Genomic DNA, 14,054 nt, shown 5'->3' with positions numbered 1-14,054 from the left:
GATTTAAGCCCCCGTCTCACATAGCGAGATCGCTAGCGAGATCGCTGCTGTGTCACGGTTTTGGTGACGCAACAGCGACCTCACCAGCGATGTCGCTACGTGTGACACTTTGCAACGATCAGGCCCCTGCTGTGAGGTCGCTGATCGCTGCAAAATGTCCTGGACCATTTTTTGGTCGTTGCCCTCCCGCTGGTCAGCACACATCGCAGTGTGTGACCAGCGGGAGCAGCGATCAGGCTGGTAACCATGATAAACATCGGGTTACTAGGGGCACACGCGCACCTAGTAACCCGTTGTTTATCATGGTTACCACTCTGCTACAGTGATCGGGAGGTTACCGCTCACTTTAGCTGGCTCGTAACCATGATAAACAACGGGTTACTAGGTGCGCGTGTGCCCCTAGTAACCCGATGTTTACCATAGTTACCAGCCTGCTCCTGCTTCAGCAGGCTCATAACCAGGAGCAGGACATAGTGGAAAGATTCTTTCCACGATGTCGCTGCTCCCCTGATCGCTGGTGAGCCTGCCTGTTTGACAGCTCACCAGCGATGTATTAGCGATGCAGCAACGATCCCTGACAGGTCGTATCGTTGTCGGGATCGTTGCAGCGTCGCTAAGTGTGACGGGGCCTTTAGATTCGTGTTCCAGAGAAGGAGAAAGACAGGTGAGAGCCTCCTCATTAGAGCCTCGCCTAATGGAAGAAATAGCTAAAGAGTTAAAATCATCCTGCTGGAAAGCCGAAATGGAAAGATATATCTGATTGGACTGAAAGTAGAGGACTGAGCTGAGGTTACCCAGATGCAGGGTAACTCCTTCAGTAGCCTTGAGTTCGCCCTGCCCAGGTGGGCAATCCTGACCTGTATCCTACAAGTCAAGTTTTGCTAGAACAGGATAGCCAAGGCAGGAACCTGACCCTTGGAAGTCAGCCCTGGCTCAAGACAGGCATGCAAAAATTAAAAAGGGGAACCACCTTAACCTTAGGACAAGTGCCGATCGGTTCTCACTTATGAACAAGAGGCTTTTTAAATGTAATGGTAGAAATGTGACTTCTAAGAGCATTGTTTCCTAATCCTTGCCAGACAAACCTATTATGAAAGGCCCAAAGCCGAGTAGAAGAGGAGAATCTTGCAATGATGGGGAAAGACCAAGATTCCTCTGGAATGTAGAAGCGCCTTGACCTTCACCCTGACCCATCACCTACCAGTGGAATCTCTAGTGGAGGTAATAGGCTTCTTGGGAGACCATAAAAGGCATAAAATCTCCAAACTCCCAGGCTGTCCAGGTAATGCAACAAAAAATTGATCATCTGAATGACATGCTTTAAGCCTTGAAAGAGATGGACTTGACCAGCTCTCCCATTGGAGGTGAAAGGATGGAAACATTGCTAGCATTTTCTAACCCAGCCATTAATGACTCCAGGTGAAAGACTGGGGTAAAATGGAGACCGCCCTGTGGATCAAGATCTCATAAGAACCAAAGTACTCAAATAACCACCTCAAAGGGAGACTAGAATAGCCATTAATTTTGTCTAACGTGGTGCACTACCCAGGGATGATGCATTGCCAAGGGCAGAAAATCTGGGGACACCTTGAAAAAAAGAAGCTTGATCCTACATACAGGTGCCGGTATGTCTGGACTCCATCTTCTGCTCCATGCAAACGTGCCGTGTTATGGTGGCAGGGCGGGCAGGAGTCAAAGGACCAACCGCCCAGGTACCGGATTGCCGATCGTGAAAGTACATGGTCCTGCCATACTCATGAGAGAGGATACAGGCTGTACTAAGAGTGACTTAATTCACACTCTGTTACCCATCCTTTGAAAAATTCGGGCCACAGCCCACGTCTTCAGAAAGACAAGGGGAAGAAGGTTAGTTCCTAACCTGCCTAATTAAGGTTAAGACGGATCAGCTACTCAGACCCATGTGTGCCTCCGAATGACACTAAGCTAAACTGAACAGCTGGGTGACTTCTGCCCAGGAGTAACCTATTGGAGAGGAATCATTTTTTTTCTAAGATGTATGTATTCTTAGTGTCAGCCTCCAGGTGGCAGCATATAAACCCATTGTTCCTGTGTTCCCCAATGAAGCATCTGAGAAATAGGCTTTTGCGATAAAGGGCTAAATTATTATTTATTATTATAGCACCATTTATTCCATGGCGCTTTACATGTGAGAAAAGGGTATACATAGCAAAAACAATTACACTAATCCTGAACAAAACGTGACGGCGACTGGTACAGGAGGAGCGAGGACCCTGCCCGCGAGGGCTCACAGTCTACAGAGGATGGGTGAGGATACAGTAGGTGATGGTAGGGCTGGTCGTGCAGCTGTATGGTGGAGCGGTGGTTACTGCAGGTTGTAGGCTTGTCGGAAGAGGTGGGTCTTCAGGTTCATTTTGAGGGTTTCTACGGTAGGAGAGAGTCTGATATGTTGGGGTAGAGTTGGGGGGATGCACGGGAGCAATCTTGTATGCGATTGTGGGAAGAGGAGATAAGAGGGGAGTAGAGAAGAAGATCTTGTGAGGATCGGAGGTTGTGTGCGGGTATGTACCGGGAGACTAGGTCAGAGATATATGGAGGAGACAGGTTGTGAATGGCTTTGTATACTATGGTTAGGGTTTTGAACTGGAGTCTTTGGATAATGGGGAGCCAGTGAAGAGATTGACAGAGAAGAGAGGCTGGGGAATAGTGGGGGGGACAGGTGGATTAGTCAGGCTACAGAGTTTAGGATAGATTGGAGGGGTGCGAGAGTGTTGGAAGGGAGGCCACAGAGCAGGAGGTTGCAATAGTCGAGGCAGGAGATGATGAGGGCATCATCTCCCGCCTATACAGCCAGGAACAGCTGCTGGAAGCTGCAAATAACTTTCTTTGTTGAGGATCCTGTACAGAAGTCAGAGCTCAGTGAAATATAACAAAATCATCCTCATTTCATAGCCAAAGAGTAACTTGCCATACACTGGTAAAGAGCAGTACAGTACTTGTAGATTTACTTAGACCACCATTCATACCGTAAGTAGACCACCAGTCATACCGTAAGTAGACCACCAGTCATACCATAATACAGAGCCCATTATTGGCCTGCACCAAGTTTGATGCACTGGTTTGTTAGTCACTGGCATTTCACTTGTTCAGTGCACATTATGATAGATTGAGTCTTTCAGACAGTTGTATGTGGCACAGTTTGGCACTGTGGCATTAATTGGATGAGATTTCAGGTTACAAAAGCCCATTGTAGTCTGATTATCCCTGGGGACACCGTACAGTACATGACTTACTTCTTTCTTCTCATTGAAAACTCTCTTTTCTAGATTGCTGCTACTTATGTAGCTAATTGTAATGGTGGTGTTCTTTTGGTCCAATATAAAGCACGTTGTGAATAGTCCATTAACCCTCTTGTTTTACAAAGTGTTATTCAATGATCATATGCTACATTTCACCATACATTTTGTTTCCCCTAGAGAGAAACTGCTGTCAAAACTGAACCATATAAAGAAACTATGAAAGGGAACCTGTCAGAACGGTTTTACATTATAGAAGTGGTGATATGGCCAATATAAAATAAGGTACAAGTACATTAACATCCCCAGTGCACTTCTGGCCTGATTTTACTCAAGACTTATACGATAAATTTCTTGTGACTGGCACATCGGATCTCTACAAAGATATCATTCTTTTTGGGATAAAAGTGCCCAAACATTCATATCACTACTTTCTTATGTAATAACGTACTGACTGATTCCTTCACATTTGCCCTCCTGTTAAAGGGGATCTGTCACCACATTTTAGTGATCTGACCTATTAATATGGGCATACAGGTTATAGACTGCTGAGGAGCGTGATACCTGTATGTCTCATATCAGATGCCTTGTTGTTGAGAAATTATCTTTTATCTCTTTATGTAAATTACGTCTTCCAGGCTCTGGAGATGACACTGCCTGGAAGATATCCCTGCCTCCAGAGCTTCATTATCTGATATTTCTCTTCCCCTCTCGTCACTGTGTCTCTGTGACGTCAGGGGTACGGCTGGGAATCCCGCGCCTGCACATTCTGACTGCTGTCACTCCTCTTCACTGTTCCTTCTATGGGCATTTGCTTCACTTTTGTTCTGCGCATGCGCCAGAGCGTCACTGTGACCTCCGCTCCCAGTGTTCTCCGGCGGCCAGAAAAGTTACAAATAACATGCTTACTATGCAAGGCGGGAGGAAGGAAGTCAGGAGTGCACCTTCTCTGCATGCTGGAGAACACTGGGAGCCGAAGTTACAGTGACTCTCCGGCGTCTGCGCAGAACAAAAGTAAAGCTAAAGAGAAGGGCGGAACAGTGAAGAGGAGCAACGGCAATCAGAATGCGCAGAAGCGGGACTTCTAACCACGCACCTGACGTCACAGACACAATGGCGAGAGGTGAGGAGACATATATAGGATAATGAAGCAAGGAGACAGCGTTATCTTCAGGCAGTGTCCTTCCCATAGCTTTGAAGAGATCATTTACATAAAGTGATAAAGATTTCTCAACAACAAGCCATCATCCATGAGGCATACAAGGATGACTAATTTCAGCAGTCTACAACCTGTATGCCCATGTTAATAGGTCAGATCGCTCAAATATGGGTACAGATTCCATTTAATTTTCACTTGATTAAGCTTTGGTTTTGGCAAAGTTAGCATGTAATTGTCATGTTTTGCCATATACTAGTTTCACACGATCATAATACAGGTGCAGTTCATGGCCTGACTGCAGGTTTAATGACCCGATTTAACAGGATCATAGGGATCTGTGGTTGGACCATTATTGGTGATCCTAAAACAAAAAATGCACCTATCCCTTACCACAAAGAACATAGGCTACATTTGTATAAATTAGATTTTACTTATGGCCCTGATCTCTTATACTTGTGCTTTCATGCACTTAAAGGGGTTTTCCCATGAACAAAAGTTAATTTTATTCACTAGATCTTGGAATAAAAATAAGATCCACATTTGGATGTGTTAAAAAATGTTCCTGTGCTGAGATAATCTTATAAATGTGCCCCTGGTTTGTACTGTGTAATGGCTGTGTCTGACCTTACAGGGCCATGGTCTGATCATACCACAGCTCCTGGGCAGGGGAGGACACAAAAGACAGGATACAGACATTACAACACGGGATCACAGCTGATTCTTTATTTCAGGTAAAACATTGCTTAAAAACAGGCAGTGAAATGTCTTACCTCACAAAATGAATCAGCTGTGATCCCCTGCTGTAATGTCTGTATACTCTTTAGCTCCCCCTCCTGCCCAAGGAAAGAAAGAAAAGTGGAGTCTTTTTATAAAAAAAAAGATTATTGAATTAAAGCTGTGAGAAGTCATAGATGTATATACAGTAGTAATCCCCAAAAATTGTTATTTTTTGTGTTTTCTCCTTGATTCCTTAGTATTTCTATTTTGGAGTTCCCATCATGTGTTGTCCATGAGTTGCCTGAACTTACAGCTGAAAGCCTGGTAAGAGATCTGTAGCTGACAGCAACTTTACATTCATAGCCTTTTTCTTTTGCAAGATGAGCACCATCTTTTGTGCTTTTTTTCCTGACGTTTTATGGGTAAGGCCAGGGATACATGATGATCACAATGATGCTCTGCAACATAACACCTACTAACTGTAAATGGGGTCGCATTGCATCTAAAGAAACAGTGATCTGACTATCACAAAATGCAAGTTGAACGTGACTGCAATCTACCTGCAATCTATCGGCGGTTTGGCGTAGACTAAAAGTCAAGCAACCAAAGTTACAGTATAGTATAGCCTATGAGGGCTTACATAAACCTTTGCTAATTGTAAAGGCAGTATCCTCTATCCCTCTTGGTCTAATGACTGTTTTCTTACTTAGAGGGAAGATATCATAGGAAAATTGTATTATTATTTATTTTTATTTTAACATTTTTGCCAATATTTTTTTCATATCACAATCTTTTTAGTAAAAAGAAAGTAATCTTGCAGTTTGTATACTGGCCATTTGGGCTTTTTTAAACTTTAACTTCCTGTCGTTTCAGGAAAAAACACCTGCACATTAACTATAATGGTCAAACCCCAACCACCCTTTCTTTTGTATTGAAGCATCTAATGAGTGTGTGCAAAAGTCATTGTGAAGGGAGGGAGAGCAGGGACCGCTGTGATATCACCTATTGTGTTTGCGGGATCCTATGTTATCAGCTGTGTATAGAGGTGTCACCTGTCATTATAATCCCGCCTCTGATCATACCGAGCCTGCTGAAAAGTCTTTCTGAAACTACAGGAATTAGTCATCTAAAAAAGCCCCATGGGCTAGTGTATAAATTGCAAGATTGCTAATTTTTGTTTTTTTATAAAGATCATGAAATGGAAGAAAAAAATATATATCACATAAAAAACAGACTTTAAAAGTTAAACAACAGGTAATTTTGTGACGATGGCTTCCTATTAACTTTACTAGTAAGATATTCCCTGTAGGATAGATAAATAGATCTCTCTCTCTCCATCTAGATATATCTATATCTAATCTATCCATCTATAGATCTATCTCTACATAGAGAGAAAAACAGATATTTTGCTGCCACCAAGTGGCCATTTGCTGGTACTGCAATTCATACAATATGGATTCACCTGTGTATTTGCTTTAGGTGTGTCCTTTATTTTTATGCACTATCATAGGATCACATTTTATGATAATGGCTCCATTGCATATATAATTTGTTACTTTAGGGAATGATGTCTGGCTAGTTGTTTCTTTGTACATGGTATATTGATTAAGAAATATAGACCGTTAATCCTACTAGCTTGGGCAAGCAATGTTTGTGACATTGCAATTCATTACTTTTCAATCTCTGAAATAAAAGCAAATGTAAAAAGACCTTAGTACATTTTTGTAAAAGCAATTCACTGCATATGTTGAAAATATGTTAATAAGAAATCGTTACTTACTTTTTTTGTGTCCTAGTGTAAAAAAATATTGTAGGACTGTGACAAGGACATGAGAATAAGAACCATGTATTCTGTTTTGTTTCCATCATGCAGGAGTCTGGGGACAATAATCAGTTTTGCTGGAGAAATCTATTTTCCTGCATAAGGCTGCGTTCACACATTGCGTATTTCCCTGCGTTTTTTTACGCTGCGTATTTTCCTGCCTTTTTTACCTGCATTTTTTTAAGCAGGTAAAAAAAGCACCTCCATTCACACACTGCGTAAAAAAGCGCAGCAAAAAACGCAGTGTGAAAATGAAGGGTGACATGTGTAATGTCACACTTCATTTCAGTGTGACATGTGTACTGTCTGTGTCTGTGTGTCTATGTGTCGTGTGTGTGTCCCTAGCAGTGTATGTACAGACTATGGATACTCGCCTACCCGATGGATGAGAGACGCGTCTGCTCCGTCCCGCGCTTGCAGCATCTGCCGTGAAGCGATCAGCAGACTGTCAGCTGACCGGCTTGTAAATCAGCTGACCGACCGGTTACAAGCCGGTTAGCTAACAGCTGATCGCTTCACCGGCAGATGCTGGAAGCGCGGGATTGGAGCGGACCGGACCGGACGCCTCTCCCCTGACATCGGATAGGTGAGTATCCATCCTGCGCCTCCGTAAAAAAGCGATGGAATTACGCAGTGTGTGAACACCGCTGCGTAATTCCATCGCTTATAATGGGCACAATAGAGAGAAAGCGCAGGACGCAGCTGCGTAAAGAATTGACATGCCAATTCTTTACGCAGCTGCGCTTTCCCGCTGCGTAAAATTACACAGTGTCTGAACGGCAAAGTGAATTTCCCATTCACTTTGCTGGCAGACACAAAGCACATTGTGTATTTTCAAAAAGCGCGCGCAAAAAAGCGCGCGAAAATACGCAATGTGTGAACGCAGCCTTAATTTGCTGAGGGTCCTCAACAAGCTCACTAAATGGAAGCATTCCCGTACCATGGTGAGTGTGCAGCAGACACACGGCCCCCCGTCTGCAATCAGTACCAAAGAGGGCAGCAGCAAACATTGCATAACATAACAAGAAAACATTGAATATATGAATTTTAAACCACATTACTGCTACTTGTCCTTTATAACTTGGGCAACTTGTGTGTGCCCACAAGCCATGACAAGTCGTCCCTTTCTGTGATGAGACCCTACTTTTCCATATATACCTCTCTTGCCTCAAAAACCTACAAAATTAAAGGGAAGGTAGGATGTATATATTGCAGTCACCACAGCTTGCACCTGTTTACAATTCCTTTATTCTATTAGTCGGTATGGTCAGATTGGTTTTTTGTAGGAATCAACTTTCTCCTTTGTTGGCTGAGCACTCCTCCCATCCTTCATATTTTAATTATTTTTTTTTTCGTATGCAAAAACGGTTCATGTTTTATGGTATTTTTGATCTGATTTTCATCAGAGTTTGGTCAGAGTTTCATCAGTTTTTCTTGGATGAAGTAAAAAAATGAAGGTTTCTCAAGCTTTTCATAATAAACAGTCAGTGAAAAAGGGACCGCATACGGATGGTATCCTAGTGCTGTTTTTTTTTTCATGGACATATAGATTTGTGTTGACTAGTTTGATCTGACACTCGGATCAATATGGAACAAGTCTCCATGCTTTTGTACGAACAACTCAGTCATAGGAACACAAATCAGAAGTGAAATTCCCCATAGACTATAATACGTACAAGTGCTATCCATGAATAACACAAATAATTTTTCTCATATGAGTGCTGACTTGTGAAGGAGCCCTTACATTGTTTTTAATCAGTTCTGGATCCTATCGTCATTTTAAAGGCCTTGACCCAGGAGAAGCGAGTCTAATAGTTGGGGTCCCATCAAAGAGGTATGCCTTGATGTGGCTGGTGCGCATCCAATAGAATACTGGTGGCCTATCTGCTAAGGATAGAAGGAATAACTTAACTGTGTGTGTGTGTGTGTGTGTGTGTATATATATAGATAGATATAGATCTGTGTGATGGCACAGCTTTTCTTCTTAATGTTTCTTCCAGACATACAGTACAGACCAAAAGTTTGGACACACCTTCTCATTTAAAGATTGTTCTGTATTTTCATGACTTTGAAAATTGTACATTCACACTGAAGGCATCAAAACTATGAATTAACACATGTGGAATTATATACTTAACAAGAAAGTGTGAAACAACTGAAAATATGTCTTATATTCTAGGTTCTTCAAAGTAGCCACCTTTTGCTTTGATGACTGCTTTGCACACTCTTGGCATTCTCTTGATGAGCTTCAAGAGGTAGTCACCGGAAATGGTTTTCACTTCACAGGTGTGCCCTGTCAGGTTTAATAAGTGGGATTTCTTGCCTTATAAATGGGGTTGGGACCATCAGTTGTGTTGTGCAGAAGTCTGGTGGATACACAGCTGATAGTCCTACTGAATATACTGTTAGAATTTGTATTATTGCAAGAAAAAAGCAGCTAAGTAAAGAAAAACAAGTGGCCATCATTACTTTAAGAAATGAAGGTCAGTCAGTGTGAAAAATTGGGCAAACTTTGAAAGTGTCCCCAAGTGCAGTTGCAAAAATCATCAATCGCTACAAAGAAACTGGCTCACATGAGGACCGCCCCAGGAAAGGAAGACCAAGAGTCACCTCTGCTTCTGAGGATAAGTTTATCCGAGTCACCAGCCTCAGAAATCGCAGGTTAACAGCAGCTCAGATTAGAGACCAGGTCAATGCCACACAGAATTCTAGCAGCAGACACATCTCTTCAGCCTTCTTGGTAAAATAGCTGCTAGGAAACCACTGCTAAGGACAGGTGTGTCACCCTGGCCTGGATGCCACAAATATAATAAAGCTGTGTCTGAGAGCAAGGGGGAGGTTCTCTAGTCAGGGGAACATTAGCATGCAATACCTCCTGTCTCAGGCCAGTAGAGGGAGCAGGCTGCCCCTATAAAAGCTGGAACTGGGGGCAGGGTTAGAGAGAACTGGACGACCTGTCTCTGGATTGAGAGGTGTCCCAGAGGAGTGAGGGACAGTTGTATTGCACCCTAAGAGGACGTGTGGCAGTAGGAGAGCCACAAGCCAGGGACAAGAGGTGAAGGAAGCCTGTCCTGGCAGATAAAGAACCAAATTTACCAGACTTTGGCGTCTGAGGCTGTGAGGATTCCACGTCCTACAGCAGATAACCAGTCCACAGGGGACTGTACGTTCCTTGGCCTAAGAAGCCCGGAGGCTCCGCCACAGCAGAAAGGACCAGCAGAGCCGTGCCAGGCCGGGAGTAGAAAGGAACCCACGTTGCAAACCATACGGGCGAGAGGACACGGTGAGCTCGGGACCGTGGGCTGTTACCCTACCAGGAAGAGATAGCCAGAAGGAGCGCAGAGAGCATGGTAGGCCTACACTCTCACCCTGACCAGGGCCAATTTCCCGTTTGCTCTCAGACGTCCAGGCCCCCTTCTAGCCGGGCCTGTTTGTGGGTCAGTTCACCTGTTCTAGTAAAGACCCTGGACTGCAACCTGTTGTCTGTGTGCTCCTTGCTCCTCCAGCACTAACGGTACTGGGACGTCCTGTACCTTCACCCCCATCTTCCATTATACTGCCCTGGGTCCGCACTCTTCCCGTGGGGAGTCACGCTATCCCAGCTGCATACATCATCAGCCCCAGCGGTCTACCTGGCAGCGGCGGTCCGCACTGACCGCAATCCACGGGTGGCGTAGTCGGACACATCAACAGCGCGTCGCAGACTACCAATGGTCTGACCACCCTGAGCCATGGAACCGGGTTGCCACTACTACCCCCATCGTTTCCCGATTGCCCGGCTCCGAGTGCCCCACGGCCCAGGGGGCGAGTCAGCTTTGGGGTAGTCGGCAGGATAGTAACCAACCCGCCACAAACGGGTATTGCGTGCCTGAAAAATACTGTACACGTACCTGAAGAAGAGTTTTCCCGCCATCCGGAGCCGTTTCCCGCCATCTTCTGTCGGTTCCCGCCATCTTCAGCCATTTTCCCGCCATCGGACGCAATCTTCAGGACGCCGCGCGGGAAGAAGAGGGGCATGGACGTCCAAACCGCGCGAGACCCGAAGCTCCGCCCCACGCACCGACGCTGCGCAAGGTCCTGGAAGGGAGAGAGAGCGACACTGACGTCATCAGGACGCGACGCAAGGTCCTCGTCCGGAGCAGCATCAGCAGAGCCGCGGCCTACAGAAGAGGATCGTCGGAAGGTAGGCCACGCTTAACTAGGGGGGAGGAAGATGTCGGACACAGAGGCGCCCACTACCACCAGCGCAGCTGCAGCAGCGGTGATGCCATTTTCCCTGCCCTACATCCCTGGAGCGGCCTGGCTGCCTAAGTATTCAGGGGAGCCCCATGCCCTAACTGACTTTAAGGAAAGGCAACTGCAGTACAAGAAGGTACAGGAGAGTGTGGAGAAGAGCCTGGCCCAGGTGAGAGAGAGGCAAGAAAAACTCTTCAACCAACACGCCCCTGCTGGTCCCCTAGAACCTGGTGAGCAGGTCCTGAAGCGAAAGAGAAGGCTTCACAAGTTGGACGACCAGTGGGAAAGGGAACCCTACACCGTACTGCAGTCTGATCACGACAACCCGAAGGTGTGCGTGATCACCAAGGATGGAGGAGAAACCACTAGTACCGTCTCCAGAGACCACCTAAAAAGGTGCCCCAAGGAACTCCGTAGTGCAGAAGAGGATCAAAGTGATCTTGAACCCGCAGAGGACAAGGAAGAAATGATCAGCACCGTTCTCGGAGAGTTCCCCCAGTCCTGGACTCGAATAAACGATGCCATAGTGGTACCCGTCCAGCATTTCCCGCAACCGGCTCAGCAACAACCTACACCAGAGCCGGAAGGTGAAGAAGAGCAAGCAGCTCCAGAGGCAGAAGAGCCTGAACCAGCAGCCCAGGAGAGTCAACCCTCTGTTGACAGTGAGCCTGCCATGCCTGCGGTGAGCCAAAGGACCCGCAGACAGCTGCCTGCCCTACCTGTACACCCAGCTGGTAGCTGTACCCCTAACGCTAGTGGGGAAAGCCAGGTCGATCCACCACCAGACAGTGGGTTAAGGAGGTCAACCAGGAGCACAAAGGGTCAGATACCCGCTCGCTGGAGAATATAGGGTGCACTAAAATTGTAAATAACCATGTTGCCAAATGTTGAAATGTTTGCCAAGTTACCTGCATGATTATTAATAGTGTATTTCAGTTTCTTGCAGTTACCGTACGGACTCAAAGGTTATGGACTTTTAATAACCGGGACTTTGTATGGACTGCGTTCGGAGCCTGACCAAGGAATGAACTAAGACTGTAAAGGACTTGGGGTAGGACAGACCCCCACCTGGTTAAGGCTCCCCGTTGTATTGGTGATATGGACACCCGGTCACAGACCACACTGTGACCTTAAGAACTCAATCTGTGCGTCGTTTGTCTACTAATGTTTTATAGTCATGTATATTATCTTTGTTTACTGTTTAGTCCCGGAGTACTAAATTCTACTAGGGGGGAATGTGTCACCCTGGCCTGGATGCCACAAATATAATAAAGCTGTGTCTGAGAGCAAGGGGGAGGTTCTCTGGTCAGGGGAACATTAGCATGCAATACCTTCTGTCTCAGGCCAGTAGGGGGAGCAGGCTGCCCCTATAAAAGCTGGAACTGGGGGCAGGGTTAGAGAGAACTGGACGACCTGTCTCTGGATTGAGAGGTGCCCCAGAGCAGTGAGGGACAGTTGTATTGCACCCTAAGAGGACGGGTGGCAGTAGGAGAGCCACAAGCCAGGGACAAGAGGTGAAGGACGCCTGTCCTGGCAGATAAAGAACCAAATTTACCAGACTTTGGCGTCTGAGGCTGTGAGGATTCCACATCCTACAGCAGATAACCAGTCCGCAGGGGACTGTACGTTCCTTGGCCTAAGAAGCCCGGAGGCTCCGCCACAGCAGAAGGGACCAGCAGAGCCGTGCCAGGCCGGGAGTAGAAAGGAACCCACGTTGCAAACCATACGGGCGAGAGGACACAGTGAGCTCGGGACCGTGGGCTGTTACCCTACCAGGAGGAGATAGCCAGAAGGAGCGCAGAGAGCACGGTAGGCCTACACTCTCACCCTGACCAGGGCCAATTTCCCGTTTGCTCTCAGACGTCCAGGCCCCCTCCTAGCCGGGCCTGTTTGTGGGTCAGTTCACCTGTTCTAGTAAAGACCCTGGACTGCAGCCTGTTGTCTGTGTGCTCCTTGCTCGTCCAGCACTAACGGTACTGGGACGTCCTGCACCATCACCCCCATCTTCCATTATACTGCCCTGGGGCCGCACTCTTCCCGTGGGGAGTCACGCTATCCCAGCTGCATACATCATTAGCCCCAGCGGTCTACCTGGCAGCGGCGGTCCGCACTGACCGCAATCCACGGGTGGCGTAGTCGGACACATCAACAGCGCGTCGCAGACTACCAATGGTCTGACCACCCTGAACCACGGAACCGGGTTGCCACTACTACCCCCATCGTTTCCCGATTGCCCGGCTCCGAGTGCTCCACGGCCCAGGGGGCGAGTCACAGGCAACAAGCAGAAGAGACTTGTTTGGGCTAAAGAACACAAGGAATGGACATTAGACCAGTGGAAATCTGTGCTTTGGTCTGATGAGTCCAAATTTGAGATCTTTGGTTCCAACCGCCGTGTCTTTGTGCGACGCAGAAAAGGTGAACGCATGGGCTCTACATGCCTGGTTCCCACCGTGAAGCATGGAGGAGGAGGTGTGATGATGTTGTGGTGCTTTGCTGGTGACACTGTTGGGGATTTATTCAAAATTGAAGGCATACTGAACCAGCATGGCTACCACAGCATCTTGCAGCGGCATGCTATTCCATACGGTTTGCGTTTAGTTGGACCGTCATTTATTTTTCAACAGGACAATGACCCCAAACACACCTCCAGGCTGTGTAAGAGCTATTTGACCAAGGAGGAGAGTGATTGCGTGCTACGCCAGATGACCTGGCCTCCACAGTCACCAGACCTGAACCCAATCGAGATGGTTTGTGGTGAGCTGGACCGCAGAGTGAAGGCAAAAGGGCCAACAAGTGCTAAGCATCTCTGGGAACTCCCTCAAGATTTTTGGAAGACCATTTACGG

The 14,054-nt window shown here is 46.6% G+C and overlaps 1 protein-coding gene across 1 annotated transcript in view; it reads left to right on the top strand.

Annotated features, from left to right (window-relative positions):
• Positions 1 to 4,388: 4,388 nt before the first annotated feature.
• LOC141207937 (striatin-interacting protein 2-like) overlaps positions 4,389 to 14,054 on the top strand; it is a 30,336-nt gene continuing 20,670 nt past the window's right edge. The window contains exons 1-3 of the mRNA XM_073664504.1: positions 4,389 to 4,398; positions 5,259 to 5,331; positions 5,409 to 5,475. Coding sequence (XP_073520605.1) covers positions 4,389 to 4,398; positions 5,259 to 5,331; positions 5,409 to 5,475 — 150 coding nt within the window. The remainder of the gene's footprint in view (positions 4,399 to 5,258; positions 5,332 to 5,408; positions 5,476 to 14,054) is intronic.

The sequence above is a fragment of the Phyllobates terribilis genome, unplaced genomic scaffold (genome assembly GCF_046119375.1).
Source record: "Phyllobates terribilis strain yellow unplaced genomic scaffold, ASM4611937v1 Scaffold_168__1_contigs__length_4147262, whole genome shotgun sequence".
Taxonomy (NCBI): Eukaryota; Metazoa; Chordata; class Amphibia; order Anura; family Dendrobatidae; genus Phyllobates; species Phyllobates terribilis.
This window is presented reverse-complemented; position numbering and strand designations above follow the sequence as displayed.